Raw genomic sequence first — 19,413 nt, 5'->3', positions numbered from 1 at the left:
AGTCCCCAAGAATGGAACTCTTGTGAGAGGAAAGAGAGAACTCTTCTTTTCGTTCACTTTCCATCCATGCGACCTTAGAAATGCCAGAACTAACTCTGTATGAGACTTGGCAGTTTGAAAGCTTGAAGCTTGTATCAGAATGTCGTCTAGGTACGGAGCTACCGAAATTCCTCGCGGTCTTAGTACCGCCAGAAGGGCACCCAGAACCTTTGTAAAGATTCTTGGAGCCGTAGCCAATCCGAATGGAAGGGCTACAAACTGGTAATGCCTGTTTAAGAAGGCAAACCTTAGATACCGGTAATGATCCTTGTGAATCGGTATGTGAAGGTAAGCATCCTTTAAATCCACTGTGGTCATGTACTGACCCTCTTGGATCATGGGTAGGATTGTCCGAATAGTTTCCATTTTGAACGATGGAACTCTTAGGAATTTGTTTAGGATCTTTAAATCCAAGATTGGCCTGAAAGTTCCCTCTTTTTTGGGAACCACAAACAGGTTTGAGTAAAACCCTTGTCCTTGTTCCGACCACGGAACCGGATGGATCACTCCCATTAATAATAGATCTTGTACACAGCGTAGAAACGCGTCCTTCTTTATTTGGTTTGTTGACAACCTTGACAGATGAAATCTCCCTCTTGGGGGAGAGAATTTGAAGTCCAGAAGGTATCCCTGAGATATGATCTCTAGCGCCCAGGGATCCTGGACATCTCTTGCCCAAGCCTGGGCGAAGAGAAGCAACGTTTTAAATCACAGTCACTATATAAGTCTCACAGCTCTGCTGAGAGAATCTACTTCCCTTCAAAGAAGTTTGAAGACCCCTGAGTTCTGTTAGAGATGAACCGGATCATGCAGAAAAACTGACTGGAAATTTTTGATGCGTAGCAAAGAGCGCCAAAAACGGCCCCTCCCTCTCACACACAGCAGTGAGAGAGAAACGAAACTGTCATAATTAACACAAGCAAACTGCCAAGTGGAAAAATAATGCCCAAATACTTATTCACTCAGTACCTCAATAATGCAAACGATTCTACATTCCAGCAAAAACGTTTAACATGAAAAATACCTAATAAAAGGTTTAATGTACTTTTACAGAGTAATTCCGGTGAAATACCATCCCCAGAATACTAAAGTGTAGAGTATACATACATGTTCATTATAACGGTATGGCAGGATTTTTTCATCAATTCCATTCAGAAAATAAAAACTGCTACATACCTCAATGCAGATTCAACTGCCCGCTGTCCCCTGATCTGACGTTTTTACCTCCCTCAGATGGCCGAGAAACAGCAATATGATCTTAACTACTCCGGTTAAAATCATAAGAAAAACTCTGGTAGATTCTTCTTCAAACTCTGCCAGAGGGGTAATAACACGCTCCGGTGCTATTGTAAAATAACAAACTTTTGATTGAAGTTCTAAAAACTAAGTATAATCACCATAGTCCTCTCACACCTCCTATCTAGTCTTTGGGTGCAAGAGAATGACTGGGGGTGACGTAGAGGGGAGGAGCTATATAGCAACTCTGCTGGGTGAATCCTCTTGCACTTCCTGTAGGGGAGCAGATAATATCCCAGAAGTAATGATGACCCGTGGACTGATCACACATAACAGAAGAAACAAAGGTCTCTACAGGGTAGCGGACATTATAGAGAAGAACACACTGATACCTTTCTCTCACCTACAAGAGAGGATCGCCCCCCTCAAGCTACAATGGTTCATTTATTTACAACTGCAATCTTCTCTCCGAGAATTCCTCAAAAATGCACCTAGTAAGGTATCCACCCCGTTAGAAATCTCTAGTGTCTGCCCACATAGACTCAAACGCTCAATATCTAAGCTATATGTATCTATCCAATCCCCCCCTTCTGAACCAAAAACACAAGTAATGCTAGCATGGGAGAAGGAGCTGGATATAGTAAAACATAAACAGGAGTGGGAGTTAATTTTTCAATCGGGAGATAAGGGGTTACTAAGCGTTGACTTAAAAGAGAACACACTAAAGACAGCCTTCAGGTGGTATTTGACCCCAGTTAGGTCGGCACACTTCAAGCCCCAGGGGAGTAACTTGTGTTACAGAGGATGTGGATAAAAAGGCACATACAGACACATGTGGTGGGATTGCATATCTGTGCAAGAAATATGGAATAAATTATCTTCGTTTATAGGCCAGTTGATAGATGAGGAGGTGACCCTCACCATACAACAAGCACTACTACATGAGCCCATAGAGACTTATCACAGACACCTGAACACCTTCATTAGAATTCTATGCACAATCACAAGAATATGTATCGCAAGATACTGGAAAGTAGGCGCACCAACATGGACAGAAATATATAATAAAATACAATTTACCTACACCATGTACGAGGAAGCAGCAGGAATTCTAAACAATAAGGAAACAGTACAAAAAGTATGGCTATACTGGATAGGTAGACAGGAACAGAGGTCTAAGGTCTGAAACTCACATGAGCTGATATGGGGTTGACGGGAGTGCGCCATGGGAAGAAGTGTCTCCAATCCTCAGGTACTATACTATTCTTAGAAAGAGACACTATTTTATATATGAATGGAGAGAGAAATTGTGTGAATTGTTTGGTTTGTTTACAACTAGTACTTTACTAATTGACTTTACTATGTTTGCAACGAATACTACTCATCCCACAATTACTTGACCCATCTTTTTGGTTATATAAGATGGGTTAAGATCAAAGGGAAAAATTACTAAGGAATGTTAGCCCAAGCTAGAGATTTGCACTCTGTTTAGTGGTAAGGTATACAGGTGGGCACAAAGACAGTTGATTGGCCCCAAATACATAGATACCAGTAGGGATGAGAATGTCATGATAAAAGTACTTCTTTCTTTGTATGTTTCTTACAAAAATGTTCAATAAAAAGTATTTTAAAATAAAAACAACAGAAACAAACAATGATAATGGATTTCACAAATTTCCAAATTCACCCAAGTATGTTAGTTTATTGCAAGAATGCAGATAGCAGTACCAGTTTGAACTCCTTTTACCCTGCTTTTCCTTTCCTACTTTCTCTTGGCCATATCTTTGACTAAGGAATCATAGTAAAGTGGGAGGGATTAAAGCTCTGTTGTGAGGGGTGTTCCGCCTCATTCTGTAGGACTGGACTTTAATCCCACATGTGATGTCTCGTGGATTCTCAACATTTTATGATTTAATGAGAGAAATATACCCGTGTATGATGCATGTGTGTGCATTTGTGTATCACCATTTGCATATGCATGTTAACAGCCCAGTGTCAGTGCTAATCTCTTCTGCAATAAAGTTCAAAGTGGAAATAGTATCAGTACTTTTTGTTTTAATACTGAATTTCTTAGAACGGTTATTTACACAGCATGATTTTTCAGCTAACAAATAGCAATATACATATAAAACTGTTCAGATATAAAATATGATCTGTTCACAATTAACGGGAAGGTGCAAACAGATAAAGCAATCATCTCTTGTGCTGATGCCACTTGTTGTGATAGCAATAGCTTCAAGTCCATCAAGTCAGGGCACTGCTTCAATGCACTCAAGGGTTGTGTGATGACTGGATTCCCGCTCATCGATTAGAAGTAGCTCTGAAGAGATTCTCCCAGAATTATTTCCAGCTGTTTAATTGTCTTCTGACATTGCTGCTCTACCTCTTCGCATTCATCTGCAAGAAATCAGATATGTTTACACATTGCAGTCCTATACATCTAAACACTCTTGTACAGTAGCTACCCAAGAAAATAAATCAGATGAAATGCTTAACAAGATAGGGCAGTGGATTAAGTTTTCTGGCATTGCAAGGAACCATAATAAACAAGGTACAAATCAAAAAGAGCATTGCTATTAAAATGGGTCCACGGTATCTTCAATCTGAGGTGGTCATCCAACTGAACTCCTCATTCATCAGCTAATCCTACTTGACTTGGAACGCACATTGATCATTAAAAGAGCATTAATTCATTTATGCAAATGCATAACAGTATAGAATATAAACAATGTATTTCAAAAGATTGGCATACAAAAAGAAACATTTTAAAGAGTTTAAAATGGGTTTGTTAGCAACCTTTTTATTATTTTTCAGTTCAGGGGCACACCCATTGAGTATTGATCATCTAATCTCTTTTACTGTGGCAAATTTGGGACAGTTATATATGAGCACCAATCAGTGTGCAGCATGAAGGAGGGTCAGAGGGCACAATTCCATCCCATCAGCCTCAATGAGGACAGTAGAAAAAAAATCCAACGTGATCAACGTAAATTAGAGGAAAACTGGACAAAATAAATTATGAAAATGCACTGCCATTTTAAGCTGAGGTGATTAACGTTCACTTTATAAAATACAAGATAAGTTTAAATTGTGTTTTTTTCCCATCTGAGATTGTCTCACCTTCCATGAGTTCAGCCAAGAAAGGAATGGACTCGGGTAACAGAACCATGTAGTTTTCTCTCAGCTTCTCTACCAGATCAACCAAAGCCAGCAGAGCTGCAAACCGAACCTGATCACAAATGACAGTAGTGGGGCAAAAAAGTTTAACATGCATTTACTTATGTATAATACTACTATCAACCGACTAGAGTTCTGCAATATTTAAAGTACTAGAGAGAGAATTTTTTTTACCAATATCTCCAACAGTTCTGTTATTAATACAGGACAACAGTGTGTTTACCTTGGGAGAAGAATGGCGCATCTTCAGGAGTATCTGGTAGTTAAGCGGTTTCCACAGGGAGTCATCAGCCATAGCCACGGAGAACTGGGAAATGCAAGGGACAAGGCTACCGCTAACCCTTGCCTGAAATTTCTCATCTCCACCAAGCATGTTTTCAAGCTAAAAAATAAAATGCTCCAAAATTTAGGTGAATACAGAAAATCTAAGATAAATGAATGAAGAGAATTTTCTTATTTAGCTTTATTATTTGGAAAGGTTCCTTAAGCAGCCTCACACAATATAAAAACAGTCACTTTTTGCCTTTCCGTTTATCCTAGCTCATGACTTAATCAATGATTCTAGATAAAATATTATAGCAGTAATACCAACAAAAACATAATACAATTTCATTCAATAAATGAACTTTAGACAAAGTTAAGTTTCTTTCTATTAAAGAAAAACTGAAATCTAGGGGAGGTGAGGACATTTAATAGCATAATTATTAAGAAGGTATATATTAATGGTCATCATAAAATCCCATGTACAGAGTTTTAAAACAAGATTAGCATACCTGATCCACCAATGGCATCATTAATAATTCCGCTCTCTCCTTGCTGACAAAATGCTGGGTATCATAAAGGAAGATTTTATGCAGACAGTGCAGGACATTTTCCAGCAACAAGCAGCTTTTCTCTGTATTGTTTTCAGAGTCAAAAAAGGCTTCATCTGGGAAGGAAAATTAAGGGAAACTAGTTTATGACATAAAAAGACAGCGCATGAATAGTTAAAACATTTTAGCTAAATAAAAAAAATCCAAGTTATACTTACATTAAAAACCTAAGGGGTGATGCCTCTCAAAAGTTTAATAACAAACGCTTACTATCCAAATTTGTAATGATAAATAGTACTTCTAATGGATATATTTTTTTGTTGTTTTTTTTCCCATTGATTTCAGGCATTTTGTTTGGTTATACTTCGACTTCTATACCCTTGGCAGAGCGCTCAATTTTATTTCATGGATTTGTCTTGAATACATAAACTAATTTTCTTTGTGTTTGCGATTGAGACACTGTGCGCACTCTCTAAATGAGATATATTTACAAGTACTTCTGCCCAACAGGTTTTTTTTTCTTTTCTTTTTGGTATCGGTTTTGAATCAGTGAACTAGCTAACTTTAGGGGGGTTTTCATGGTCACTAATGCATTGTCGTACTATTTTACAAAAATACAAGTCATAATTAAGTTTTAATGATCTATAATCCAAGGATAATCCTAATTTTCTACCCACTGTATTTTTCGCTAATCGTATTCCATTGATTTTATAAACATACTTTTAGATTTACTTTGTTGAAATGACACTCCACTTTAAAATTAAAGGGACACTAAACACATTTCATGGACCTATCTCTAATTATGGGTGCTGTCATTATGGAACCTAGGTTTCACTGCAGGCATGTGAATAGAGTTTCTGCACATGTGCAAACAAGACAGCAATGGAATGCAGTGGAAGCTACATTTCAACATGGCTGCACCCATGACTAGAGGCAGTGCGAGAATAACCTCAGTGCTTATAAAATGTATAATGAACATCCCTAACCACAAATGAGACACATTACTGTTTTTTTAACATCATTTACATGAAAGATCAGCAGTTAAACCTTTTTTTTTTTTTTTTTTTTATTGAAAATGTTAAATAAAAGCTACTGAAATTTAAAGTGAAACTAAAAGGGACATTAAATCCATTTTTTTTTTCTTTCATGATTTAGAAAGAACATGCAATTTAAACAACTTTCTAATTTACTTCTAGTCGCTAAATTTGCTTCATTCTCTTGATATCCTTTGCTGAAAAGCATATCTAGATAGGATCAAAAGCTGCTGATTGATGACTACACATAGATGCCTCGTATGATTGGCTCACCCATGTGCATTGCTATTTCTTTAACAAAGGATATCTAAACAATGAAACAAATTAGATCAAAGTAAATTGGAATGTTGCTTAAAATGGTATTCTCCATCTGAATAATGAAAGAAAACATTTGGGTTGAATGTCCCTTTAACAAGAAGCATGTCATGGTATACCACTGCTCTACTGCTCAATGGCAAAAGAAAAAGTTTGTTTATATCGTACAGGTATGTACAGTTAAATTAAAAAATTTTAAAAAATACTAATGCATTTTTAAACATTCTCTTGGAGACAGAACAGAGATCATTTCTGAATGCCATGCCCCTTCAATAAAGACTTACCAGATTTTATTGTATTTGTCTGATTTAATATCTCTGCAAAAGGCTTCACTAAATGACCAGCAAAGAGAGTGAAAAGACCCTTAAGCTTGTCCGCAATACAGTCAGACAAACGGCAGAATGTAAGGAGTCTGTCTTTTGAGGAAGCCTCTGTCTTGGACCAGTCAAACAGCTGTTTATAATGGAGGAAAATGAATTGTGTTATTGGTGCCCACAAAGTTTTTTTGTTTTTTGTTAGGTTTCATCGATCTTACCTTGAAGAAGAGGGGTCTAAATGTGACTTCTGAAAGCTTCATGACCATGATAAGAAGACAATTAATGATGTGACCCTCTATTTCACCAACTTGTTCCAGGTCGTCCTATAAAGTAGAAGCGATCAGAGGCAAATCAGAGAGTAAATCATTCATTAAATCTGAGTTTTATTAAAGCAACCTCTACAGGTTTCTAATTTCCAACTCTAGTTTCCTGTATTCTGAGCAACTTCATGGTAAAGAAACAAAACTCCACACTACATGAATTTAAAGTGACAAACAATAAAAGCTGTGTGAAATGTATGAAACTGCAGGTTTTTATGTGAGAATCGGTTATGAATAATGCAGCATTGTTTTATGAAATGTGAATGTGTTTATGCTTTATTATATATTCCTATTAGACGTGTGCACAGATAAAATAAAAATAAAACTTTGGACAAATCATTTGACAAGAAAATAAAAAGTTTAGTTTTATCAGACTAGTGGATTTGTCCACTATTTTCTATGGGGAACATCAGGACAGAGACCCTTTGCTATGACCAATTAGAGAGAGGTATAAATAAGCTCCTGCACATATCAAGCAATCACTGTGCAGTGTGTGTATAAGGATCAGAATTCTAAATTCTAGAGAATGCACACCAGCTTCTACGGGAGACTGGAAAAAATATTTTTTAATATTCAATTACAGGAGAGTAAGGCTAAATAATGAAAGTTTGTTTCACTGTGTATAAAAAACATTTTTACTTGGGAATTACATTTGTAATTTATAAGACCTTTAATAAAACAAAGTCAGGGAGACTATGGGATTAACAGGAACAGGTTTGAACCTGAATGCTGGTGCATGAGAAAGGTGTCATTTACTAGAGTGCGCTATGGAAGCGCACTCTAGTAAATGCAAAGCTCTCATGCAAGGTCGCAACTTGTAATACCAGTGCATATTTGCAGGCGCTGGTATTACTAAGTGGAGCACAAATATCGCCCTTGTGAAAGTGATATTTTGTGCTCCACTTGTAATCTAGCCCATAGTATTTTAATATTGCACTGTTGCTCGTCTATAACAATAAAATATTTTCTCTTTGAACTTTTATGTCTCATTATATGACCATGTGTGTAATTATGGTCATTCAGTTGTATTGCTTTTTTCATCAAATCCATTGTTTTTTTCCTGCTTTACCTCAGAATGCTCTGTTCTATAGTCCAGGGCCTTCAGAAAGAAGGAGGTCAGTTCAGACTGGTGCGTAGATAGTTGTTGCTTATCCATTATAGCAATGTGCTCCTTCAGGATATCCATAAGAGATCCCAAACAGCTCTGCACAGAATTAAAAACAATCAAATACCAAAACAACCACATGAAGTAAAGAGGTGCAAATGCATTCAAAAATAAATTGAATTCTAATATCTATACTTGATCTGCTACACACGTGTGTAAAAAGGAAATGCCAGAACTTTGCTTGCTTTTTCTTTTACATATAAGATAACATAAAAGTTTACATTATTTTATTTTTTTAAATTGAAAATGTTAAAATAAAAGCTGTATTAACCCTTTGAGTGCTAAGCACTTTCCCACCTGGGTGCTAAGATTTTTTTATGTTTTAAAATGTATTTTAAACTTTAGTTTAAGTAATGGTTGTGGGTTGTTCATGGTTCCTAGGGATATTTATCCCAGTTTTTTTAATAATATAAATAATAAAGTATGTATGATTGTATTATTAACTTTTTTGAGTGAGAGTGAGTGCTACAGTAACCCCTTAGCTGCCTATTCCTTGTAATTCCTATAGTTATTATATAAGGGGTAGCACCGGAATTTATTTCATATTCCAGTCTCACCAATCTTATAGTGTAGTGCCAGTTTTCTTTTCTTGTTCTAATAATGTTTTTTTTTTTAACTTTTTTTTTTTCAGACCCCCCCAAGACTTAAACTGTTGGAAAGGTAAGGCGATTACCGTTCCAATGGTGGATCTTAGGGGTCTGTAGCTGCTTAGATGACTGAGATACAGGCTTCTAAGCAACATGCCCCCTTGCTCCTATACTTAACATTGTTAAGTATAAATAAAGTTGCACTGTGACGTCATCACGTTATTGCGGGTGACGTCATCACGTTATTGCGGGTGACGTCACCACGCAAAACGGGAAGCCCTGGCGATGCCCGTCACACTACAGACATGATCGCCGGGGTAGGAGTGGGTGGGAGCCCCAAAATCTCCCTCAAAGTGGGAGAGTGCTAGTGACGGCTCTGAGCCGTCATTAGCACCAAAATGGGAAACTCTGTGACAGCTCAGAGCCGTCATTAGCACTCAAAGGGTTAATTTTACAATGTAACTTAAAGGGACAGTATACACCAATTTTCATATAACTGCATGTAATAGACACTACTATAAAGAATAATATGCACAGCTACGTACATAAAAATCCAGTATAAAACCGTTTAAAAACCTACTGAGAAGCAACCAGTTTAGCTCTGTTAAAAAGGTAGCTGGAAAGCCCACTGCAAGTGGCAAATAAGACACTCCCTCCCCCCCTTCCTTTACATATGAAAAGACTCTTTACACAAACAGGAGCAAGCTAGAGTAGGTATATGTCGGTATTCTCCTAAAACTTTGGGGCTTGGTTAGGAGTCTAAAAACCAGAGCAATGTTATTTAAAAAACATAAATTATGCTTACCTGATAATTTCATTTCCATCGAGGGGAGGAGAGTCAACGGCTTCATTCTTTAGTGTTGGGAATTCAGAACCTGGCCACCAGGAGGAGGCAAAGATACCCCAGCCAAAGGCTTAAATACCTCCCCCACTTCCCTCATCCCCCAGTCATTCTGCCGAGGGAACAAGGAACAGTAGGAGAAACATCAGGGTATAAATGGTGCCAGAAGATTAATTAAATTTAGGTCCGCCCATCGGAGATACAGACGGGAGCCGTGGAGTCTCCTGCCCTCGATGGAAATGAAATTATCAGGTAAGCATAATTTATGTTTTCCATCTAAAGGGGAAGAGAGTCCACGGCTTCATTCATTACTTTTGGGAACATATACCCAAGCTCTAGAGGACACTGAATGAAACAGGGAGGGTAAAATGCAGACCCTAATCTGGGGGCACCACAGCCTGCAAAACCTTTCTCCCAAAAACAGCTTCCGCAGAAGCAAAAACGTCAAATTTGTAAAACTTTGTAAAAGTATGCAAGGAGGACCAGGTAGCCGTCTTACAAATTTTCTCCATAGAGGCCTCATTCTTGAAGGCCCAAGACGAAGCCACAGCTCTAGTTGAATAAGCCGTGATCCTCTGAGGAGGCTTGTGTCCCGCTGTCTCATAGGCAAAGCGAATCAAGCTCCTCAACCAAAAGGACAAAGAAGTAGAAGAGGTTTTCTGCCCCTTGTGCTTCCCTGAATACACCACAAAAAGAGATGTAGACTGTCTGAAATCCTTTGTAGCCTGAAGATAGAACTTTAAGGCAAGAACCACATCCAAGTTATGGAGTGCATAGGCTCAAACGGAACCTTCGGCAATACCTTAAGGACCAAGTTTAAGCTCCATGGAGGAGCAGACTGTGTAAAGACAGGCCTGATTCTAAACATAGCCTGAACAAAAGATTGTATTTCAGAGAGCTCAGCGAGTCTCCAATGCAACAGACTGATAATGCCGAAATCTGTCCCTTTAGGTAACTGGCGGCAAGACCCTTCTCCAGAATCCTGGATACCTTCACCTTATGCCAAGGATATCCATGCTTCTCACACCAGGACAAGTAAGTCCTCCACACCTTATGGTAGATGCGACCAGTGACTGGCTTCCTTTCCTGAATTAGCATATCAATCACACTTTCAGAAAAGCCTCTCTTAGCCAAGACTAGGTGTTTAATCTCCTCGCAGTCAGCCTCAGAGAATCAAGATTTTAATGTTGAAAAGGACCCTGTTCCAGCAGATCCCTGCGACAGGGTAACCTCCACGGCGGAAAGGATGACATACCCACCAGATCCGAAAACCATGTCCTCCGCGGCCATGATGGAGCAATCAGAATGGCTGAAGCTCGCTCCTGTTTGATCCATGCCACTACACGAGGTAGAAGTGGTAACGGTGGAAAAATGTAAGCTAGGCTAAACCCCCAAGGCACCTCCAAGGCATCTATCAGCTCTGCCTGGGGATCCCTGGACCTCGACCCGTATCGGGTAGCTTGCAATGGAGTCTGGACGCTATGAGATCCATCTCCGGCAATCCCCACCTGAGACAAATCTCTGCAAACACTTTACATGGGGTAGAGAGAACATTCCCCCCGGATGGAAGCATTGCCTGCTGAGAAAATATGCTTCCCAATTGTCCACACCTGGAATGTGAATTGCTGAGAGCGATCAGCTGTGGGACTCCGCCCACTCCAAGATCCGAGACACCTCCCTCATGGCTAGGGAGCTCCTCGTACCCCCCTGATGGTTGATGAAAGCCACCGAGGTAATGTTGTTGGTCTGGAATCTGATGAAGCTGAACGACCCCAGAGGAGACCATGCCTTCAGAGCATTGTAGATTGCTCGGAGTTCCAGAATATTTAACGGAAGGAGAGAACCCTCCCAGGTCCATTTTCCTTGTGCCATCCTGGCACCCCAAACAGCTCCCCATCCTGCCAGACTCATATCCATGGTCACAATCTCCCAGGACGGTCTCAAGAAGGATGTCCCCATGGACAGTTGCTCCAGATGGATCCACCAAGAGAGGGAGATCCGAGTCCGAGCATCCATGGATATCTGCTGTGATAGATCTGAATGATTGCCGTTCCACTGTCTCAACATTCACAATTGAAGAGGTCTGAGATTTAACCTGATGAATGGAAGGACGTCTATGCTGGAAACCATGAGTCCGATCACCTCCATACACTGAGCCACCGAGGGGCTTGAGGAGGACTGAAGGGCAAGACAAGAGGACGCAATTTTCCTGCGTCGATGGTCTGTGAGAAATATTTTCATGGACATAGAGTCTATTATTGTGCCCAGGAACTCTACCCTGTTGCTGTCGTGCCCAGGAACTCTTTCCTGAGTTGATCTTCCAACTGTGAGATTGGAGCAAAAGAAGAAGAGCCCTGGAATGATCCTCTGCGAGACTGAGCGACATCGCCTGGACTAGGAAGTCGTCCAGATAGGGCGCAACAGCAATAATGCCTCTGGCTCTGGCCACTGCAAGAAGGCGTCCCCCGAACCTTTGTGAAGACTCTCGGGGGCCGTCGCCAGACCAAAGGGGAGGGCCACAAACTGGAAGTGTTGGTCCCGAAAGGCAAATCTTAGGAACTTGAAGTTGTCCCTGTGAATTGGCACATGAAGGTAGGCGTCCTTCAAGTCTATAGTTATTATGAACTGTCCCTCTTGAACTAGGGGCAGAACAGATCTGATTGTTTCCATTTTGAACGATGGAACACTCAGAAACTTGTATAAACACTTTAGGTCCAGAATCAGGCGGAATGTGCCCTCCTTCTTTGGAACCAAAAAAAGATTTGAATAGTACCCTAGACCCCTTTCTACTTGGGGTACTGGTATGATAACGCCGAGAGAGAAGAGATCCCTCACAAACTCTAGAAAGGCTTCTCTCTTTTCTGGACTTGAAGACAGGTTTGACAGGAGGAATCTGCCCCGTGGGCGGATAGGATCTGAACCCTATTCTGTAACCCTGGGAGACAACCTCCAGAACCCAAGGGTCCTGAACGTCCTGTAACCAGGCTTCTGAGAAGAGAGATAATCTGCCCCCTACTTGGTCTGGAGACCGGTCGGGGGCAGCCTCTTCATGCCGATTTGGTCTCGGCTGGCTTCGTGCTCTGCTTAGACTTGTTCCAAGAATGAGCCGACTTCCAAGTTCCCTTGGAGTGGTCCGCTTTCGTGGCGGGCTGCTGGCGCTGGGCCTTGTCCGCACGAAAGGGACGAAAAGTAGATCATTTAGGCTTAGCCTTCTTATCCTGCGGTAGGAAAGCTCCCTTGCCTCCCGTAACCGTGGATCTGATCGAATCCAATCCTGGACCGAACAGAATCTTTCCTTGAAAAGGCAGGGACAACAGCCTTGATTTAGAGGTCATGTCCGCAGACCAAGACATTAGCCACAGAGCCCTGCAAGCTAAAATGGAAAAACCTGACACCTTAGCGTTTAGGCAAATAATTTGCATATTGGCATCACAGATGAAAGAATTGGCGACCTTAAGCGCCTTAATCTTATCCTGTAACTCGTCGATGGAAGTCTCCCCCTCGACCATTTCACACAGGGATTCACACCAAATTGTCACAGCTCCGACAACCGCGGCTACAGCTGCTGCCGGATGAAAAACAAACCTTATGTGTTGAAACATCTTCCTTATTATTTTATCCATGGGCTCTTTAAGCGAAGAACTATCCTCGAGGGGAATAGTTGTCCGCGAGCATGGAGATAGTACCATCCACCCTAGGGACAGTACCCCACAGCTCAAGCTGAGAGTCCGGAATGGGTAAAAGTTTCTTAAAGAAAGAAGGGGAAAAGGAAGAACCTAATCGCTCCCATTCATTCTTAATAATATTAGCCATCTTAACAGTAACCGGGAAGGCCTGAGGCACCACTCTGTCCTAATACACCTTATCAAGCTTAGGAATCGCAGGTTCCTCGGAAGCTTCGGTTCTGGAACCTCCAGAGCAGCAAGCACATGCTTCAGCAAAAAGCACAAATTCTTTATCCTAAACCTAAAGTCAGGCTCCTCCGCAGCCGGGGGTTTAGATGACATGGACTCCAACGCAGAAGGGGCCTCCTCCGAAGAGTCGGAGTGGGCCTCGTCATCGTATAACGCCTCTGATATTTTCATAGGCGTAGACAACCCCTGGGCCGGGCTGCCATGATATGCCCTACACTTGGACTTAGCAGAACATGGTAAGGCATGGAACACTTTCGATACCGCCGTTTGCAGTTCATCCGCAAAATCTGACGGCCAACGAATCTCTCCTGCAGGAGTAATGGTTGGACCCTGGGGCGCTGCATGTGCAATTGGAGATGAATGCAGGGAACACACCTCACAGGACGGGGAACCCTCAGAGGTGGACAGCTCAGTAGTACTAGACATCCATTTACTTTTAGATGTCGTAACTTTATTAAGGCATGTGGAACATAGTTGAGCAGGCTTTTCTACCAAAACCTCCTCAATAAACACAGGAATGAGACCTTGCTAAAGAGGGAGAACCCTTTAACGCATCAGAGTCCTCCACAGTTTTATCTCCTGCGCCGCTGATCAACAGAGGAAGAGAGATAGCTTGGTCACATGGAATGCCTGGCAGGACCGTCCCTGCCTAAGGAAAAAACGTGCCAAAAAAGGGCCGCACAATACTCCAGTAAGTCATCTGAAAGTTCCACACATTGCCAGAGTCTCATCTCGCACATAACACAGCAATGACACAAACAATATCATGTATAAACCCACCCTGTTCATTAATCCCCTTTCCAGGAATATTAACCCTTGATTCTTTAAAGATAAAAGACGCCACATTGTGACCCTGTCTTCCGTGTTATTATGTAATAAAAAATGAAACTATCTTACCAGAATCTACGCCGTGGAACAGGAACACGGCCCTTCAAGTGTGACAGGTTAGTAGCCTCGCTTCTGACATGGACTTGAGTGTAAAAAGCAGGCAGCAAAACTCGTCAACGCTGATTGCTTGTGGAGCTGTTAATATGAGTTGGGATGGTTTTACAGAAAGACTCTCCCTGCATCTCCGGACTCTAACTTTCGCCCAGGCTGACAGGACTACTTAAAACAAATTCAAAAAAAGTGGAAAACAGCACACCTTAATCTTCTCTTGTGGGGCACGGAGCAACAGACTTGCCAAGTCCTCAGCACAATCACAAATTTCAAAAAACTCCAGCCACCATGATAATTAAAAGACCTTTATTTTCTTATCCTGGGTCCCAACATACAATTTAGGACTACTTAAAACTCCAGTCCCAATGCAAAGAGTACTACCCTCCATAAGAGACTACTCCTATCTTCGGCACTTCTCTGCCGTCCTCCAGTGACAAAAGGCAAAGAATGACTGGGGGATCAGGGAAGTGGTGGAGGTATTTAAGCCTTTGGCTGGGGTGTCTTTGCCTCATCCTGGTGACCAAGTTCTTAATTCCCAACAGTAATGAATGAAGCCGTGGACTCTCCTCCCCTTTAGATGGAAATAAGCAAAACTATACATTTAAAAAAAACAAACTGTAAATGGATCATCTACAAAATATTTATGCAAAGAAAAATTGAGTGTATAATGTCCCTTTAAACAGCAGTATCAGCATACTATCAGTGCATAACACTGGCTAATAAGGACAATGTCAGTGGTTCTATTGGTTGAGATGGTAATGCCTCTGACAAGAAAACAATAGGATTATCATGAACATGAATTTATAAAAAATAATACATTTTGAAATGCTCTCTTTCAGAGGAAAGAAACCAAACAGCTATAATGTCCTTTTAAATAGACAGTAAATTCAAAATTATTCAGGCAGGAAGTAAAAGTATATTAAAAACTTTCGAATTTACTTTCTTATAAAAATGTGTTGTTTTCTTGTTATCCTTTGTTGAAGTGTATAACTAGGTAGGTGCACATGCACACTCCTGAGCTCCTTGCATGTTTACACTTCAACTAAGGATACCAAGAAGCACATTTTATAACAGAAGCAAATTTCATGCTCTTTCTAACCCATAGAAGGTTAATTTTGACTTTACTGTTCCTTTAATTATAAAATAGTTATAAAAGTTAGACCTAATAAAGGGAAATGATAGTAAGCATAGGGCATATAGTCGGAGATAAAATAATACATATTTCAGACAACAATAGCAGGATTTCGGCAGTGCAGGTTTTCTATTGATTGACATTACAATGAGTGTTATTGGATCGTGCTGGGATAACAGCTTCAGGAGAACAGAAAGTGGTACTGAGCGCTCACCTGCTGAGTATGCACAAGCTGACAGTAGCCCTTGGTGACTGCTGGCAAAAGCACTCTGGCTGCTATGTTAGTTGCTAATGTGGTTTTTAGCATTGTTACTCTTACAGACAGCTGAGACGTAGGACCAACTTTAGCTGCAATCTTTTCAAGCCGAGCAACCTTTAAATGATAAAAAAAAAAAAAAAAAAAACAAGAAACACAGCAAAAATCAGTTAACCCTATGGCTTTACAATTAAATCTTAGGTCCTTTCTATCCAGATAGTTTTTGGTTCTATTTCAGAATTCTCAGCAACACTCACATTAAATGGTAGTAATTACACCGCTGAATCCTTTTTAGCTCATTACTGCAATTAATTTACAGAGGGAACAAGGTCTAATTCTGCATAATCACATGATAATATAGTGATGGAGTGAGACTTATTTCTTACAGACATAAAAAAAAGAGAAGTCTTAAACAGTATTAAATAGTTTACAAAACTCAGCATAAAAATGACAATCATTATTTTGTTTAAATGGACAGCAGTAATTTATTTTAAACTAAGAAATGCTCTATATGCAATATACATTCTATTCTTAAAAATAAAGGTTTGATTCTAATTTTGTGTTATAGAAAGTGTCTTCAATGAATGCCACTGGGTAATGGTGTGCACAGCTCATGTACAGAGAGAACAAGGTGTGTCCATAAGTCTTACTGTAGTATGCTCCCAGAAAGCACAAAAATTGTAAAAAAATAAAAATATATATCAAGTAAGCATACATTTAGTTTTTTTAACTGGTTGTATAATGTAATTTGTTAACTAACCTGCAGCAAAGAGTCATGCAGATAGGGACTAAGGAAATGCGGAAGAGTCTCCACCACTTTTTGTAGAGCGGTCACTGTGCTCAGCAGATGAATCTCACTGGTGAGAAGCTCCTTCTTGTGTTTCAGAGCGGAGATGAGAGCTGGCATCAATCTGCACACAAAAAATACATAATCAGCTCATATACAGCATCTGATGTGTCAGCTAAAGCACTGGATGAACTGAGCAGAGAACTCATCTAAACAACTACAGGAAAAGGCTCATAAAATGGCACAGTACTTGCTGAAAGAGCATAACACATCCATAAAAACAGGTGATATCAAAAGTATTTCCCATTCAGGAACCAGTCATATATTTATTGAGGAGCCAGAAGAGGATGTCTGTTTAAAGAGAGATGCAGAGGAAAATCCATAAGTAGTGTTCTAGGCCCTTTAGATTTGTGAAACTGTGAAAAAAAAATCAACAGAACATGGGCCTCTAATTGTGGTATCTTTCTTATTGGGCTATAAATAGTGCCCTGCAACACAATGATAAAGGAGGGATAATGATATCAATGCTTTTGTTTATATATTAGGGATTTAAAAGTACAAAAATGAAAATGCATTTTATTATTGCTCTTTTACTTGTATTTAACTGTGTGTTTAACCCCTGCAAAGGACTTGGTCAGCTTCAACGCAGCAAGGCACTACTGGGAGCTAACTATACACATCAAGAAAGAGAGACAAATGTGTGCAGACACCAATCACATTGTTTGTTTATTTGTTTTTTTACAAAGAATACCAAGACAAAGTAAATTTAAAAAAAAATGTATTTTAAAAATGGCTTAAAAATGACATGCAAGGTCAAAAAGGGACATGAAACCCAAAATGTTTCTTTCATGATTCAGACAGATCATACGATTTTAAACAATTTGCCAATTTACTTCTATAATCAAATGTTCTCTTGGTATTTTTTGTTAAAAAGCAGGGATGTCGGATAAGGAGCATGAACGTGTCTGGAGAACTATATGGCAGCAGTTTTGCAAGAATGTTATCCATTCGCAAGACCACTAGATAGTAGCGCTATTTCCTGCCTTGTAGTGCTTCATTGAAGAATATTTGATAACAAAAACTAGAAACTTTATTTAAATTGTATGCTCTGTCTGAATCACTAAAAACTTTTTTTTTTTTTTAATTTTTAATTTCCGATCCCTTTAAAGTGCTATATTAAATGTTTTCTGTTCTGGTTTAATTATAAAATGTTTGCTTTATGCTTGTGACATCGTCCTCACCAGCCCGTGAATAATAATATGTCCTGCAAACATTCACTTCTTTCACTTCACCAAACACTAATGCTAAATAGAATGGTGTATTCAGAGCAATGACTTGACTGTAAATAATATGTATTTTCTTTTGCTTATATTAGTTTTTAATCAATGAATATTGAAAAGAAGGCAGCTATGTTGTAACTTGGGTTTCTATTTCTGCTGAGGCAAATTAGGAATAGTTATAAATGTATCACTAGGAGTGAGCAACCAATGACTGCGTGGAATATAGCAAGGTTAGGTCTGGAATCTGATTCCACTTTTTACCGGAATTAGAAAGCCTTCAATTTTCAGAGTTAAAATTACAGGAAAAGGTATAGAAAAAATAATTTAAATATATAGCACTGTTTATATTTTACTAAGCATAATTAAACATTTATAATACAACCCTTAAGGTGTATAAAAGGGACATGATACCCTAATGTTGAAGCACTTGAAAGCGATGCTGTAAAAAGCCGACTAGAAAATATCACCTGAACATCTCTATGTAAGGACGGAAGATATTTTACCTTAAAAATTTTCATTGTAAAGAAATTTTAAGCAGCCAATCAGGATGCTAATCACGGGACATACAAGGTAATGTGCATCCAGCATGAGCAGGCACAGTCATGTTATTTCCTTCCTCACTGTAAGGAAGTTCACTATGAAACCTTGAGAAATTTTAGTAAAATCTCATGAGATCACAGTAAAGAGTGTAACATCAGCACTGATGATGCTGAATGGCTGTTTATTTTAATTTTTTTCAACATACAGCATACAGTAGCTGAAGGATAACTATTCACAGAGCACTTATTCTTGTGAGCTGAAGAACGTTTGAGGTAAAATATATTCCCCTTTTTACATAGAGGTTAATGTGATATTTTCTTCTAGGCTTTTTACAGTTATGCTGCACCACCTTCAAGTGATTTAGCATATTGATATTATGTCCCTTTAACCGTTTGAGTGCTAAGCAGAATTTTTCTGTTTTCTACTATTTTCAAAAAACGTTTTTTTTTTTAACTTTATTTTCCCCCCTAGATCCCCAAGACTTATACCATTGGAAAGGCTAGGCGATTACCTTTCCAATGGTAGGGACTTGGGGGGTCTGTAGCTGCTTAGATCCCTGAGATACAGGTTTCTAAGCAGCATGCCCCCTTTCCCTATACATTGTATTGACAATTTTAAATACAGTTGCGCAGTGACGTCATCACGTCATTGCGCATGACGTCACCGCATGTAACGGGAAGCCCCGGCGATGCCTGTCACCATGCAAGCCCGATTGCCGGGGA

At 39.7% G+C, this 19,413-nt stretch overlaps 1 protein-coding gene across 1 annotated transcript in view; it reads right to left on the bottom strand.

Moving 5' to 3' along the window:
• Window positions 1–2,949: 2,949 nt before the first annotated feature.
• The window catches only part of HEATR1 (HEAT repeat containing 1), a 184,475-nt gene continuing 168,011 nt past the window's right edge, over window positions 2,950–19,413 (bottom strand). The window contains exons 37-45 of the mRNA XM_053711938.1: window positions 16,845–16,995; window positions 16,043–16,201; window positions 8,320–8,454; window positions 7,149–7,253; window positions 6,898–7,066; window positions 5,226–5,380; window positions 4,676–4,834; window positions 4,396–4,504; window positions 2,950–3,672 (exon numbers count right to left, since the gene is read on the bottom strand). Of these exons, the coding sequence (XP_053567913.1) occupies window positions 3,584–3,672; window positions 4,396–4,504; window positions 4,676–4,834; window positions 5,226–5,380; window positions 6,898–7,066; window positions 7,149–7,253; window positions 8,320–8,454; window positions 16,043–16,201; window positions 16,845–16,995 (1,231 nt within the window). The 3' untranslated portion in view covers window positions 2,950–3,583. The remainder of the gene's footprint in view (window positions 3,673–4,395; window positions 4,505–4,675; window positions 4,835–5,225; window positions 5,381–6,897; window positions 7,067–7,148; window positions 7,254–8,319; window positions 8,455–16,042; window positions 16,202–16,844; window positions 16,996–19,413) is intronic.

This window comes from Bombina bombina, chromosome 4 (assembly GCF_027579735.1).
Source record: "Bombina bombina isolate aBomBom1 chromosome 4, aBomBom1.pri, whole genome shotgun sequence".
In the NCBI taxonomy this organism is placed as follows: domain Eukaryota; kingdom Metazoa; phylum Chordata; class Amphibia; order Anura; family Bombinatoridae; genus Bombina; species Bombina bombina.
Note: the sequence above shows the minus strand (reverse complement) of the source record. Positions and strands in the feature narration are given on the sequence as shown.